Source organism: Elgaria multicarinata, chromosome 5 (assembly GCF_023053635.1).
Source record: "Elgaria multicarinata webbii isolate HBS135686 ecotype San Diego chromosome 5, rElgMul1.1.pri, whole genome shotgun sequence".
In the NCBI taxonomy this organism is placed as follows: domain Eukaryota; kingdom Metazoa; phylum Chordata; class Lepidosauria; order Squamata; family Anguidae; genus Elgaria; species Elgaria multicarinata.
Window position 1 is genome coordinate 108,924,703 of NC_086175.1, and position 12,549 is coordinate 108,937,251.

The 12,549-nt window shown below is 40.8% G+C and overlaps 1 protein-coding gene across 1 annotated transcript in view; it reads left to right on the plus strand.

Moving 5' to 3' along the window:
* The window catches only part of HSPH1 (heat shock protein family H (Hsp110) member 1), a 30,079-nt gene extending 19,248 nt beyond the window's left edge, over positions 1–10,831 (plus strand). The window contains exons 11-18 of the mRNA XM_063126984.1: positions 669–871; positions 2,363–2,494; positions 2,766–2,903; positions 3,791–3,916; positions 6,182–6,289; positions 6,985–7,104; positions 8,997–9,158; positions 10,004–10,831. Of these exons, the coding sequence (XP_062983054.1) occupies positions 669–871; positions 2,363–2,494; positions 2,766–2,903; positions 3,791–3,916; positions 6,182–6,289; positions 6,985–7,104; positions 8,997–9,158; positions 10,004–10,201 (1,187 nt within the window). The 3' untranslated portion in view covers positions 10,202–10,831. The remainder of the gene's footprint in view (positions 1–668; positions 872–2,362; positions 2,495–2,765; positions 2,904–3,790; positions 3,917–6,181; positions 6,290–6,984; positions 7,105–8,996; positions 9,159–10,003) is intronic.
* The last annotated feature ends 1,718 nt before the right edge of the window (positions 10,832–12,549 follow it).

Genomic DNA, 12,549 nt, shown 5'->3' on the forward strand with positions numbered 1-12,549 from the left:
CCTGATGGTATCCCATCAGCTATTGCTGCAAAAACCCACAATCCCAGTGGCTCTCTTAGAGCGGCACTCCCTTCTTTCGCCACTCTTGCTAGAGAACTCTAGCCAGCGGGAAAAATCCACTCAGTGCAACAGGAAACTTCAGAGCCTTCCACACAACACAACGGTTGTACAGGAACTCTCCTCTGCACAGCGCGGATATTCAGCATGGAGTGTTTTCTAAAAAAACAAAAACCCTCCACAGTGGAGTTTTTCCTCCAGACAACACATTTCTCAATGGTGTTATAAAAACTCCACCATGGAGTTCTAAAACCACCACAGAGAAACTTGTTGTCTGAACTGAGCCAGTGTAACTATTGTGACAAGAAACAAATATTTATGACACAATGGTGTGAACATAATAAATACAATGATAAATGCCAAATGGTAAAGGTTTTCTGGTGTTTTGGAGCATGCAGGAGTAAAAACATTGACTGACTGCCCACAATAACAAATAGCAAGCACACTTTAAAGACCGCAATTGTGGTTAGTGTGAGATTCCTCTGACCTCTTTAGTGTTTGCATTGCACAATCCTATTTTAGTTCTTCAAAGGACATTCCCAAAATGCCATGATTTGCTGAATAACCTTAAGATTTCAGTGCTCACTTTAGGATCGTTTTCCTGTTTGTAGGCAAATATGTTATCCAGAATATTGCAGCTCCGAAAGATGGAGAGAAAACTAAAGTTAAGGTCAAAGTCCGTATCAATAGTCATGGCATTTTTAGTGTCTCAACTGCATCTATGGTGGAGCAGATGAAAATAGAAGAGAGTGAAGATCCCAGTGTTGAAGCTGAAGTAGATTCTCAGAACCAAACACATCCTGAGAACGCTGAGGTAAGTTGGTCTCCTCACCTGGCGCATCCAGAATGAGCTCTAACAAAATTAGCTTACTTGGTGCTTCAGGATAAGATAGGAAAAATGTGTTAGGTTTGGGGGTGGGTAAGTAAGAATGACTCTGTTCAGATGACATGCTAAGCCACTGCGGTTAAGCATTTTGAGCTAAACCTAATGGCTTAGCATGTCGTGTGAACCATTCCTAACCATGGTGGCTACATAACCACAGTTTAACATCCTCAATAGCCATTTGCTGCAAAAGGGTGAGCTGCCTAACCATGGCTTAGTTTGTTGTCTGAACAGGCCCACAATTTCTTTGCTGCCTGCCTGAACTGTGTTAATTCTAGATTGTTCCGGTGCCAGATGCATGATCTGCCTAATGTAGAATTCCATTCGGTGCCCCAGAGAGAAGTATATAAGCCTGCAGTAGGCACCGTCTATAGTGGGGGAAGAACTGTAGCTCAGTGGTAGAGCACATGCGTTTGCATGCAGAAGGTCCCAGTTCAGTCCCCAGCATTGCCACTTATACGGGGTCAGGTAGCAGGTGAAGTGGAAGGCGTGTGCTTGAGACTTTGTGTAAGGCCTTTGCTGATCAAAGTAGATCACGCTGGCCTACATGAATGAACAGTTTGACCTGGCATAAGGTGAATTCCCATCTAGCTATGTTTGGAATACTCCAAAAGTAATTACACATTAATACTTACCCCTGAGTAGGTGTCTCCTCCCATATATACCTACCTGAACCCTAAGATCATCTCCAGAGGGCCTTTTCTGGGTGATCCCACCAAATGAGGTGAAGCAGGTAACTACTAAGGAAAGGGACTTTTCAGTGGTGGTACCCTAGTTGTGGAATGCCCTCCTCAGGCTCACCTGATACCTTCATTGTGGTCATTTTGATAGCAATTTCCCCCCCCCCCATTTTTTTTTGTCCTCCAGCTTTGCTTTTTTATGTGTTCTTGTGTTTTTAGATCTTTTCTTGCTGCTGGTTTTTATTCTGGTTTAAACGTTTTAAGGTTTTGCATTACTTTTTTAAAAGGTTGTATATTAGGATTTTATATTTTGTTAACTGCCCAAAGAGCTTTGGCTATTGGGCGTTATTATTATTATTATTATTTGCATTTGTATACCACCCCATAGCCGAAGCTCTCTGGGCAGTTCACAAAAGTAACAAATAATATAAATAAAGTAAAATAAGGCATTTTCTACTAGACACTGAGGAGAGGTAATTCTGCAGCTTCAAGGGGATAGTTAGAGATTGTGATATATTATACCATTTGCTGGATTAGAATGGCTCATCTCTCTGGGAATGTCAGGGAGATAATTAATATGGCTGTGCTCTCAAGTGACAAATGGGCATCCATTTCGTAATGCCAGTATGTATGGAGAGCTTCTCAAGGTAGCTTTTGTAGCCTAGGTGTATCAAACATTAAAAACCATGAATGGTTTTTAATGAAACGTCTCACATCTTTTGTGCCTGGGCTCCCATTTCAGAAGAATTTCCAGCAAGGCAACGGTGAGGCTGGAGCTCAGTCCCAGGTACAAACAGATGATCAGCAAACGTCACAGTCTGCCCTTTCTCCTGAAGCTCCCCCTGAAGAAAACAAAACCCCAGATGCCGAAAAAGTGAGTGACCCTTTAAATGCATTCTGCTGGAAGAAAAAAATAAATCAGTTTAACTGTACATAAAAGTAATCTCCCATCAAAGGAGTATGCAATTTGTGCTCTGGCGACATATATTGGCCAGATGGTTTAAAAGTCGTTCAAGCCCAGCAAAATTTTAAGATTGCACCAAGAAAATGGGATGTGAAGTATTATCTTCCGTAGAAGGGCTTTCTGAGAAAACGCCTGTCAGTAGCTCTTTGATGTAATGTTCTTCTCTACTAATCCACCCCAGGGAAATGGAAAGAAAAGCGATCAGCCTCCAGAAGCTAAAAAGCCCAAGATAAAAGTGAAGAATGTTGAGTTGCCTATTGAAGCTAACTTGGTCTGGCAGCTTGGAAAAGACCTGCTCAACTTGTACATTGAAACTGAGGTGTGAATATTGATCAACTTGTACTTGAAATGCATCTTATGGGATCGTAACATTAGTGGGATCTCTTGATAGTGGAAAGATCTTTGAATACATGAATCCCACAGTTAAACACTGTTAGTGAAATATTAGTATAAGTATATTCTTTACTGTGGTCAAGAGACCAACATTAGAAATGTGTAAAAACAATTGCTTTACTTACACATCACATAAAACCTAGACATCCTCAACCCAAGCATATAGCTTTACAAGAAAATTTAACTTAAAGTATCACCCCACTATCAAGTCACTAATTGCTTCCTCATTTGCATTGCTACTGAAAAAAGTTGACAACAGGAAGTGATACCAAGGGAATGTTGTTTGAACAAATATTTAACATAAAATTGGGCTGGCCTACCTGATAATGTGTCCAGTAAGGGATTATTTGATGCTGAACTCCATCATAATAAAATATAAATATAAATAAATAATAATATATAAATAAATAATAATAATAATAATAATAATAATAATAATAATAGGACATGCTCCCTCTTGATTGTTACGTGGGCATGCCCAGGAAACACCACCATATCTTGAGGCAGATAATGCAGTCAGTCTTTGGGCCTGTTCAGAAGACACCTTAAACTATGGCTTTAACCATGGTGAATAAGGCTTTTTGCTTTGTTCACCATGGTTCAAGCCATGGTTTAAGATGTCTTCTGAACACAGCCCGGCTTTCTGGCTTAACCACTGTGGTAAAAGCCATGGTTTAAGGTGTCTTCTTAATGGGGCCTATGTGTGAACAAGGCCACCTTCTTCTTTTGGTCAAGTGTAATTCTGTACTGCTTCAAAATCTGATGCTTAAGTCTAATGTAGTAATATATTGCTTGTTTTGGGTAATCAAACAGGGCAAGATGATCATGCAAGACAAACTGGAGAAGGAAAGGAATGATGCAAAGAATGCAGTTGAAGAATATGTTTATGATTTCAGGGACAAGCTATCTGGAACCTATGAGAAGTTTGTGTGTGAAAAGGTATTTTTCATTTAAAATATTTCTACACCCCTTCATCAGGAAATGTCTCCCAAGGCGGTTTACACTATATAAGTTAAATGCTGTAATTATTTATCAAGCCATGTTTTGCTTTCTTAATCTGTAGTTAAATTCTACTTCGTATTCCAGATAATTTCAAGATAGTATAAAATAAGCTTATTGACAGAGCTTCCAAAAATTTTCAAAGCAAAACCCAGATGCATGCCTTTCCCAATTAAATGACATCCCTCTGGACATAGAAATCTGATGGTGAATTCCATAGTTTATGTGCTGTGTGAAGAAATGCTTCCATTTATCTGTCCTGAATCTCTCCTCAATAGGCTTCACGGGAGGACCCCATTGGGTTCTAGTATTATTCAAGAGGGAGAAAAATGTCTCCTTATCCACATTCACCACACACTGCACAATTTTGTACACCTCTATCATGTCCCCCCCCCTTACCTTCCTCTTTTCCAAGCTAAACAATCCCAGATCTTGTAACCTTTCCTCATAGGAAAGATGCTGTAGCCCAGCCTTTCTCAACCTGGGGCACTCCAGATGTGTTGGACTGCATCTCCCAGAATGCCCCAGCCAGCTGGCTGGGGCATTCTGGGAGTTGTAGTCCAACACATCTGGAGCGCCCCAGGTTGAGGAAGGCTGCTGTAGCCCCTTGATCATTTATCTCCCGTATCAGAGGCAGTATCTCTATGTACACCACATAACATTTGTGCAATTCTCCCCACCCCACCTCTTTCTGAAATGTTGAAATGCCTCTCCTAAGGCTTAGGGCATGTCTAGACCTCCCGGCTTTCCAGGAGGGAGGGAGAATGATCTCGCGGTATTATGCTTGCGATAACCACCCCCTTAGTCTACATGCGGTGTGAGATGTCCCAGGAAGATGGAGGGCATCACACCCACAATTTTGATTTTTTTTAATTGTAAAGGAGCGCTCAAGCGCAAAGGTACTTCAAAAATAAAATAAAATTCCACTCCCCCCACCCCACCCCCGATGGGCACGGAGATCCTGAAGAGCTCTGTGCCCGGCTCCCGGCTCCTTGTGGTTACTTGCGAGGAGCTGGGACGAAACTGTGATGGCAGGCCAAACCTCCCGGTCTTAGGATCATCCCGAGACCATGTGAAAAGACATGAAAAAAGGGTATGCCAATATCTCTGGGCAAGGGAGGGATCCCCTGTGTGTCATGTGGACGCACAGGGATGATCCCGGGGCGATCCCCAGGATATCAGAGGGTCTAGACATGCCCTTAATTACTGGTAGGACGATCTTCTAGCTGCAATGTGCTGGTATTTTGGCCCCGCCCCTTTTGCCCCACTTACCCCTAGAATGAGGCCCCCCAAGAACTTCTCTGAATGGAATTCAGCCCTTGAGCAAAAACAGTTCCTGCATCCCTGCCTTGAGGTCTGGCACCTTGCTGGCCTCCAGTTGCTAATCCAGAGGTACGACAGGCCTACAAAAGGAGATGTGGCTGGGATGACAGCGCACTTACTGGCAGCCTACTTTGCGACATGGGAGAGGCTCAGCCCACTACCAAAGTAACCAACCTGTGGCACTAGGCATGGATGGGTGCTGCACCTCGGTGCGCTATCATTCTTTAAGCCATTGAGCAATCAGGCCTCTGGGGTAGTTGTTCCCCTGTTGTGTAAGTTGCTTCCTCCAGGGTGCCATCTTGATTTCTCACTCTCCACTTGTGCCTGAAATCTTTTCTTAAGGTGCAATCCTATGCATGTTATATAGGGGGAAATTGGCTGGGGCATGCTGGGCGTGGACGATTTCTTTGTCTTAACATGCATAGGACTGTGCTCTTAAGAAGAGAAGAAGAGTCCTGCAAGATCAGACCAAAAGCCTATCTAGTCCAATATGCGTTTCTCGCATAGGCTAGCCAGTTGCCTATGGGGAGTCCACAAGCAGTAGAACAGCTGGTTTTTGGAGGCACACAACCTCTGACTCTGGCTAATAGCCATTGATACCCTTAATCCTCCATGAATTTGTTAAATCCCCTTTTTAAAGCAGTCAGTTACCAACAAAATGAAGGTAGCAAATCCTTAATTTTCCAGGTGCATTTAGGATTCCATTGTTGCTTTCTGTGTAGTGTCTTCCTTTATAGCCTTCCCATCGACTCCTTTAATATTTGGTAAGTTAATTTTACGAAAAGTTGAGGACATTAATATCTTTTGCATTCTGTGAAGCTTCCCAAGCAGCAAGGGGTAAGGTAGCACTGTATAACTAAACGTATTGTTCAACTTGCTTAGGATCGCCAGAGTTTCTCCACACTGCTGTCAGAGATAGAAGATTGGCTGTATGAGGAGGGAGAGGATCAACCTAAACAGGTCTATATGGACAAACTGGCTGACTTAAAGGTACGGCTACTTCCATATTGGGCGGAAATGAATGTCACACGAGCGGACGTTCACTCAGGCAGCGGGACGGTCTCCCTCTCCCTTCCCCCCTGTGCCCCCCAGTCTGCTCTCGATGGTCCCCCAAACTTCAGGGGAAGGTTTTAAGGGCATGCAGGGTGATGCATGGGAAAGAGGGAATAGCACCCCTCCCAAGAGCATTTCCAGTCACAGAGAAACTGAATTAGATTTCACTCAGTCTGCACAGCATTAAATAAATATTTATTGACAGCATCCGGGGGCGAGGGGGGCAGGCATAGCATAGTTTGGATTCCTGGTTCCAAGATCAGAGACAGGGCTCTGACTTCAAACCCAGGAGTCTGATCCCCCTGCTGGTTAGGAAGAGGAGGGAAAGGGTGCAGTTCTATGAGCGCGGAAGGGAGGAAACTGGAGAGGCCGGCTTTTAAAGAATCCTCCAGCTTCCTTCCCTCGCACTCTGCAGAGCCCCAGTTAGATGGCGGAAAAAAAGCCCAACTAGCTGAAATGCAGAGCTGGAGCTTCATGGAAGCGAAGATCAGAGTTCGGAGGCTTATGGCTATGCCCCTAGGATTGCCCCCTAAGATTGCAATCCTATACCAACTTAGAGTAAGTCCCCATTGAACTCAGTTGTGGCTTACTTCTGAGTACACATGTATGGTGAATCATTCTGATCTCTTTAGAAATTTGGGACTCCCATTGAAATCAGGTATCAAGAAGCAGCAGAGCGGCCGAAGTTGCTGGATGAGCTAGGGCATAAGGCTCAAAACTATGCCAGGATTACGGAAGAATACAGGAACAAGGTATGTAATCTCACTCCCAATCGATTTGACTTTCTTTTCCTTCTGTGTATTACAACTGAGCGTTTTCACTAATTGGAAGATTGGACAAATGCTTTCTACATTAACTGATTGTTTTTTCTGCTTAAAACTATACAGAAGTAGGGACTGCACAAAATGTTTTCTATAAAGCATGTTCTGAATAGTGAACGTGCAAGTTAAATTATTGTTGGATAGTTTATCAGTTTTTGTACAATTGTTGTATCAAATATAACTAACAAAGCACTGCATGAGCATCGATATTAAATGGTAAGAAACTCCCCATCACTGCTGTTATTCTGATAATAACAATTTTTAAAATATATAAGAGTAGCTCTAATTGTAAGCACCAGCAAAACAAAAAACACATTGTTCTAGGTAAATAAACTTGGCTTCCAAGCTAATAATGTTTTTCATTTTCTTTGGTAATACCACAATTTTAATCTGGTCGGATAATCATTTTTATCTGATCTCACGCAACATAATTTTCCAGCTTTGTGGGGTCCAGGGGACGTCCTGTTTCATCCTAACCCATTTGCCTCCAGCTCCACTTTAAAAATGCTGTTGTCATAAACCGCAGTCTTGATGTCTAAATTTCAAAGTTCTAAGGCAGAATCCAGTGGGGCGTTTATGCCCGTGCCAGTTCTCTTACACCCTACAGATTGTGTTGCACAAGCAGTGGGTCCTGCCAATTCCATTGTGCAAGTGGAATCCACTGCTTTCAAATCGGAGATTTGACACTTCCCAGAGGGAGCCCCAAAACAAGTATTTTTGCTTGGTTCTCCTTTGTGCAAGTGGGCACTGCTAGCATGCAGGAATTGGCAGGGCGCAAGAGGGTTGGCAGGCGCATAAGTACCCTGTTGGATACTGCCCAGTGAATTAAAGTATTTTTGCAAAAAGAGTCCTTCCCCTTCCCCCGATCCCCCAGAAAAGAAGCAATTAACAGGAATTGTTTGGAGCCGATACTGCTGCATCTCCAGATTTAGCTGTACATGAATGTCCTCATCCTTTTTCTAATTTGAAGTTTGTCAGCCCACTGTGACTCAGCAAGCCCAGCATAACTTCAGAACTTCCCATATTGACTGATCATTTCAGTCAAATTAACATAGCGACTGTCTCTTCCATGAGTTTGAGCGGAGTGCAGAACTCAGGCATGGTTCTTTCAACTTTCCTATACGTAACCAATAATTTACTCATTAGTATCTGAACATTAAGGGGTTTCTGGTGTAGCCCAGTCTCCTCTGTTACACGAGGGACAGTAATGATGGGTCTGGAAATGGGGTAAGATGTAACAAACTTTGCAAGAGTGATTGTGTAACAAATAGCTTTAGCGAGGCTGATGTTAAAATGGGACTTCTCAAAAATTTCAACTCAAGGCTGAAAAGCAAATATTTGCCAAGTTCTAGAGCTGTTTCACAGAATGTACGTTCTCCCAATGTAGGAACAGAGCACAAATCCTTTGCAAAAGGAGAGGGAAGGAGAGGAACCAGACACATTACTCACACTTCTTTTTTCACTTTAATGTGAATATGCAAGGTGTCCCTTAGTTGATGAATGGGAATAGCAAGACCTACCTGATATTTAGTGCTTGAGGAACATATGAAAAGTCTTATTAGTATGATAACCAGTAATCATACTGGAGTAGTGGCTAAGGTGTTGGGCTGGGAGTTGGGAGATCCGAGTTCTAGTCCCCACTCAGCCATGGAACTGACTTTGGGCCAGTCACAGACTCTCAGCCCAACCTACCTCACAGGGTTGTTGATGTGAGGATAAAATGGAGAGGAAGAGAATTATGTGCGCTGCTGTGGGTTCCTTGGAGTAAAAATGGTGGGATATAAATGAAATAACTAAATAAATAATATAACTCCCTATTTCAGGATGAGAAGTACATCCATATTGATGAAAGTGAAATGAACAAAGTAGAGAAGTGTGTCAGTGACACGATGGAATGGATTAACAACATTTTGAACGCCCAAGCAAAGCAGAGCTTTGATCAGGATCCTGTTGTTCGTGTTACCGAAATCAAAGGAAAGCTGAGGGTAAGTGTTTGTCATAGGGCAGATTTAATCACTGGAGGAAAAGCTAAAGTGAATGTGTTTTCTAATACCTTGCCAGTTGGAAGACCTAGTTTTAGTCAATCTTGAAGACGAAGGGTCAGAGCAGGGCAAATTAATACAAGCATAGATGCCCGTATCTAGTAGGGAAGGCTGGGATATTCATTTGTTTGTCAATTGAGAGCAAACTTACCAAATTTGGACTCCATAAACCTCAACATAAACCAGAATGCAGTTAAATGTTGAAATCCATGTTTTCCTGAAGTTTGCAGTGCAATTCGCAAATCAAAATGTTTGCATAAAATGCATACATTTGAAGAAAAAATGTACAAAATGGGAATATTTATTAAAATTGTGCATAAAAATGTCAGAATTTTCATGCAGGTTTAAAAAACCCTGTTTATTCACAAACTGATAGAGAACAGGACGGAAGGAATTTAAAAGAAAAATGAGAACCTACAAGAAGTTGAGTTCGGCAGATTTACCTATCCTTCATACCTAGCATAGAATTTAAGAGTTCCTTCCCCCAGTCCATCTCATGTGAGGGTGGGAAAAGTTTTCACTTGATGATAGCTGTGATACATTTTGTCTTATCAGACATTATTGGGGAGAGAGAGAGAGAAGATGAAGGATTGTTCTTTCTGTCAGCAGATATGCTTGTGCTGTAATTAGTTCTGGCCTTTCAAAATCATAACATCTAATTCCGGCCTAAGTGGACCTATTGCTTTTCAGTCTACAGAGCTAATCACTGCTGAACCAGCTCAGGAAATCAGCTGTTATCTTTTTGCTAGTCCCCAAAATGCATTCAGTATGTATGTTTTCTGTTGTAGGAACTACACAGTGTGTGTGAGCCCATTGTAACTCAGCCGAAGCCAAAAGTAGACTCTCCTAAACGGGAAGAGTCGCTGGATTCACCTTCTATTCATAAAAATGAAGACTTAGAAGAAGAAATTAAAAACATCGAGACAGCACAACAAAATGGTAGCTGTCACATGAATGAGAGCCCCGTTAACATGGACTTGGACTAGGCCATTGCATTTCAATGCATAATTTCATTGTGGAAAAAGACTGCCGGTGTATTATGGGATATGGGAGAAATGTAACGTTTGGGGGAGCTATTTATATTTTAGAGTTCTGTTGTATTATGTGAGGAATGAATGTATTGGAAAAGGTAGAAGTTGAGACCGTGATAATCCTAAAAGGAAAATTGCCTTGGTAACTTTCAGATTCCTGTGGAATTGTGAACACTTACTAAAATCTTCTGTGCGGGAATTCAACCTTTTGTATCAATTACGGCTATAATATCAAGGGATTGTTACAAAAGGTACTGCTCCTTTAAAAGGGTTGCACCTAGAGCTTTTGTAGATGCCAAGGTAGTTTTTCTTTCTTCTCTGTTTTTGGTATGTTTCTTCCATTGACAGGCATTCAATCAAAAGCCTACCTGAAAACCAACTTTAAAAAAGTGTTCTTTGTTCCATTGTCCAAAATGTTTGCTAGAAGAGAAGAGAAGAAATATGTGCAGCAGCATGAAGAATTGCTTTAAGCTTTAGTCTCTTGCTCAGTGTGTTCTTATGTGTAGAAAGACAAATGAAGGTAATACACTGATCCTGTTTTATGTTCCTGTGATGCCTTTAGTGAGCTTTAATAAAGTTCATCGAAATGGTTATGGTTCTTAAAATGTTGGCTTTGTGTGTTTGTAATGTGTGTGTTTTTACTGTAGCTGCTTGCCTTGGGCTTAAACGCCAACAGTTAACAGCACATAGTACTTTTTAAAAGCTTCATCATTTAGCATAACGACAGAGTCCAGCCAAAATTAAACACTTATGTCCCATTGATTTCAATGGGAAAATTAAGTACATGAATTTTAAATCTCTCAGAGTATAAACAGTGGGTGGCATCCAGATTTAATTAGTTGCGCTTAGTTCCCATTGAAGTCTTAAGGGATTTAAGTTAAGTCGTGATTAATTTGCCCCATTGGGAAATAGAATCATAGAATACTAGAGTTGGAAAGGGCCTTAAGGCCATCGAGTCCAACCCCCTGCTCAATGCAAGGATCCACCTCAAAGCATACCTATTCCTGTAATTGCCTCCACAATATGTCTTAATCTGTTAGCTACATAATATAGTTTAATATTTGGGAGACCCAATCCTCCCTTTTTTTGACTTAAATACCATTTACTTTTATTTACCCTTGCTTTCTTATCACCGTTACAATAATTATTTATAATACTTTGCCAACTTTTTATCTCTAATTCTGAAATTTTTATTGGTAGCATCCTAAACACAAAATTAATCTTTGCTAAAATCTTCATTTTTATTAATGAAATAACCAGGATCTTCCAAACCAGGATAAATTTAATCTTTTATATTTTTCCAATTTTGATAAAATTTCTTTTTTTAACACATTTAAATTCTCTTTCTCTAAACTCTCTAACTTCTGCGTAATTTTTATTCCCAAATATTTACTCTGATTCTTAACTCTCATTTCTCTTCCCTTTTCTTCCCAATCCTTCTCTTCCTTTTTAGTATAATTAAACAACATCATTTCTGATTTGGACCAGTTTATTCTTAACCCAGTAATATCCTCAAATTCTCTCAATTGCTGTTTAATTCTCTCCACCTTTTCTATTGGATTCTTAATAGTTAGCAGCGTGTCATCTGCAAACATATTCAATTTAATTTTTTTCATACTACCTATTCCTTCAATCTCCTCATCTTCTCGTATTGCATTCGCCAATAATTCCATTACCATTACAAACAGGACCGAGTGGACATCCTTGCCTTGTCCCTCTGGCTAGTCGTATCTTATCCGTCACACCATCATTCACTACCACTACAGCTGTATTTTGAGAGTACAACTGTTCTATTATAGCTTTAAATTTATTTCCAAATCCCATTTTATTTTACACCGTCTTTAAAGCTTGCCAGCTCAAACAGTCAAAAGCCTTAAAAATATCCAATGCCAAAATTCCAGCTTTAACCTTAGACTTATTTATCACCTGTATTACATTTAAAACTTCCCACTAAATTGTGCATTTGTCTGCCTGCTACAAATCCACATTGATCCTCCCCTATGTATTCATCTATAAATTTGTTCAACCGCCTTGCTAAAATAGTTGAAATTTTTTTAGCATCTTGGTTTATTAATGAAATAGGTCTATATGAATCAGGGACAGTCAAATCTTTATCTGGTTTTGGTATTAAAATTATGAATGAATGTTCCCATGATTCTGGTGTTCTTTCTCCTTCCAATATGGAGTTGTACAGCTTCAATAATTTCGGTACTAAAAAAGTCTTAAAAACCTTTAAGACTTTTTTAGTCTTAAAGGGGGGATGATGTGAACTGTGATCCAACACATCTGAAGGGTATCAGGCT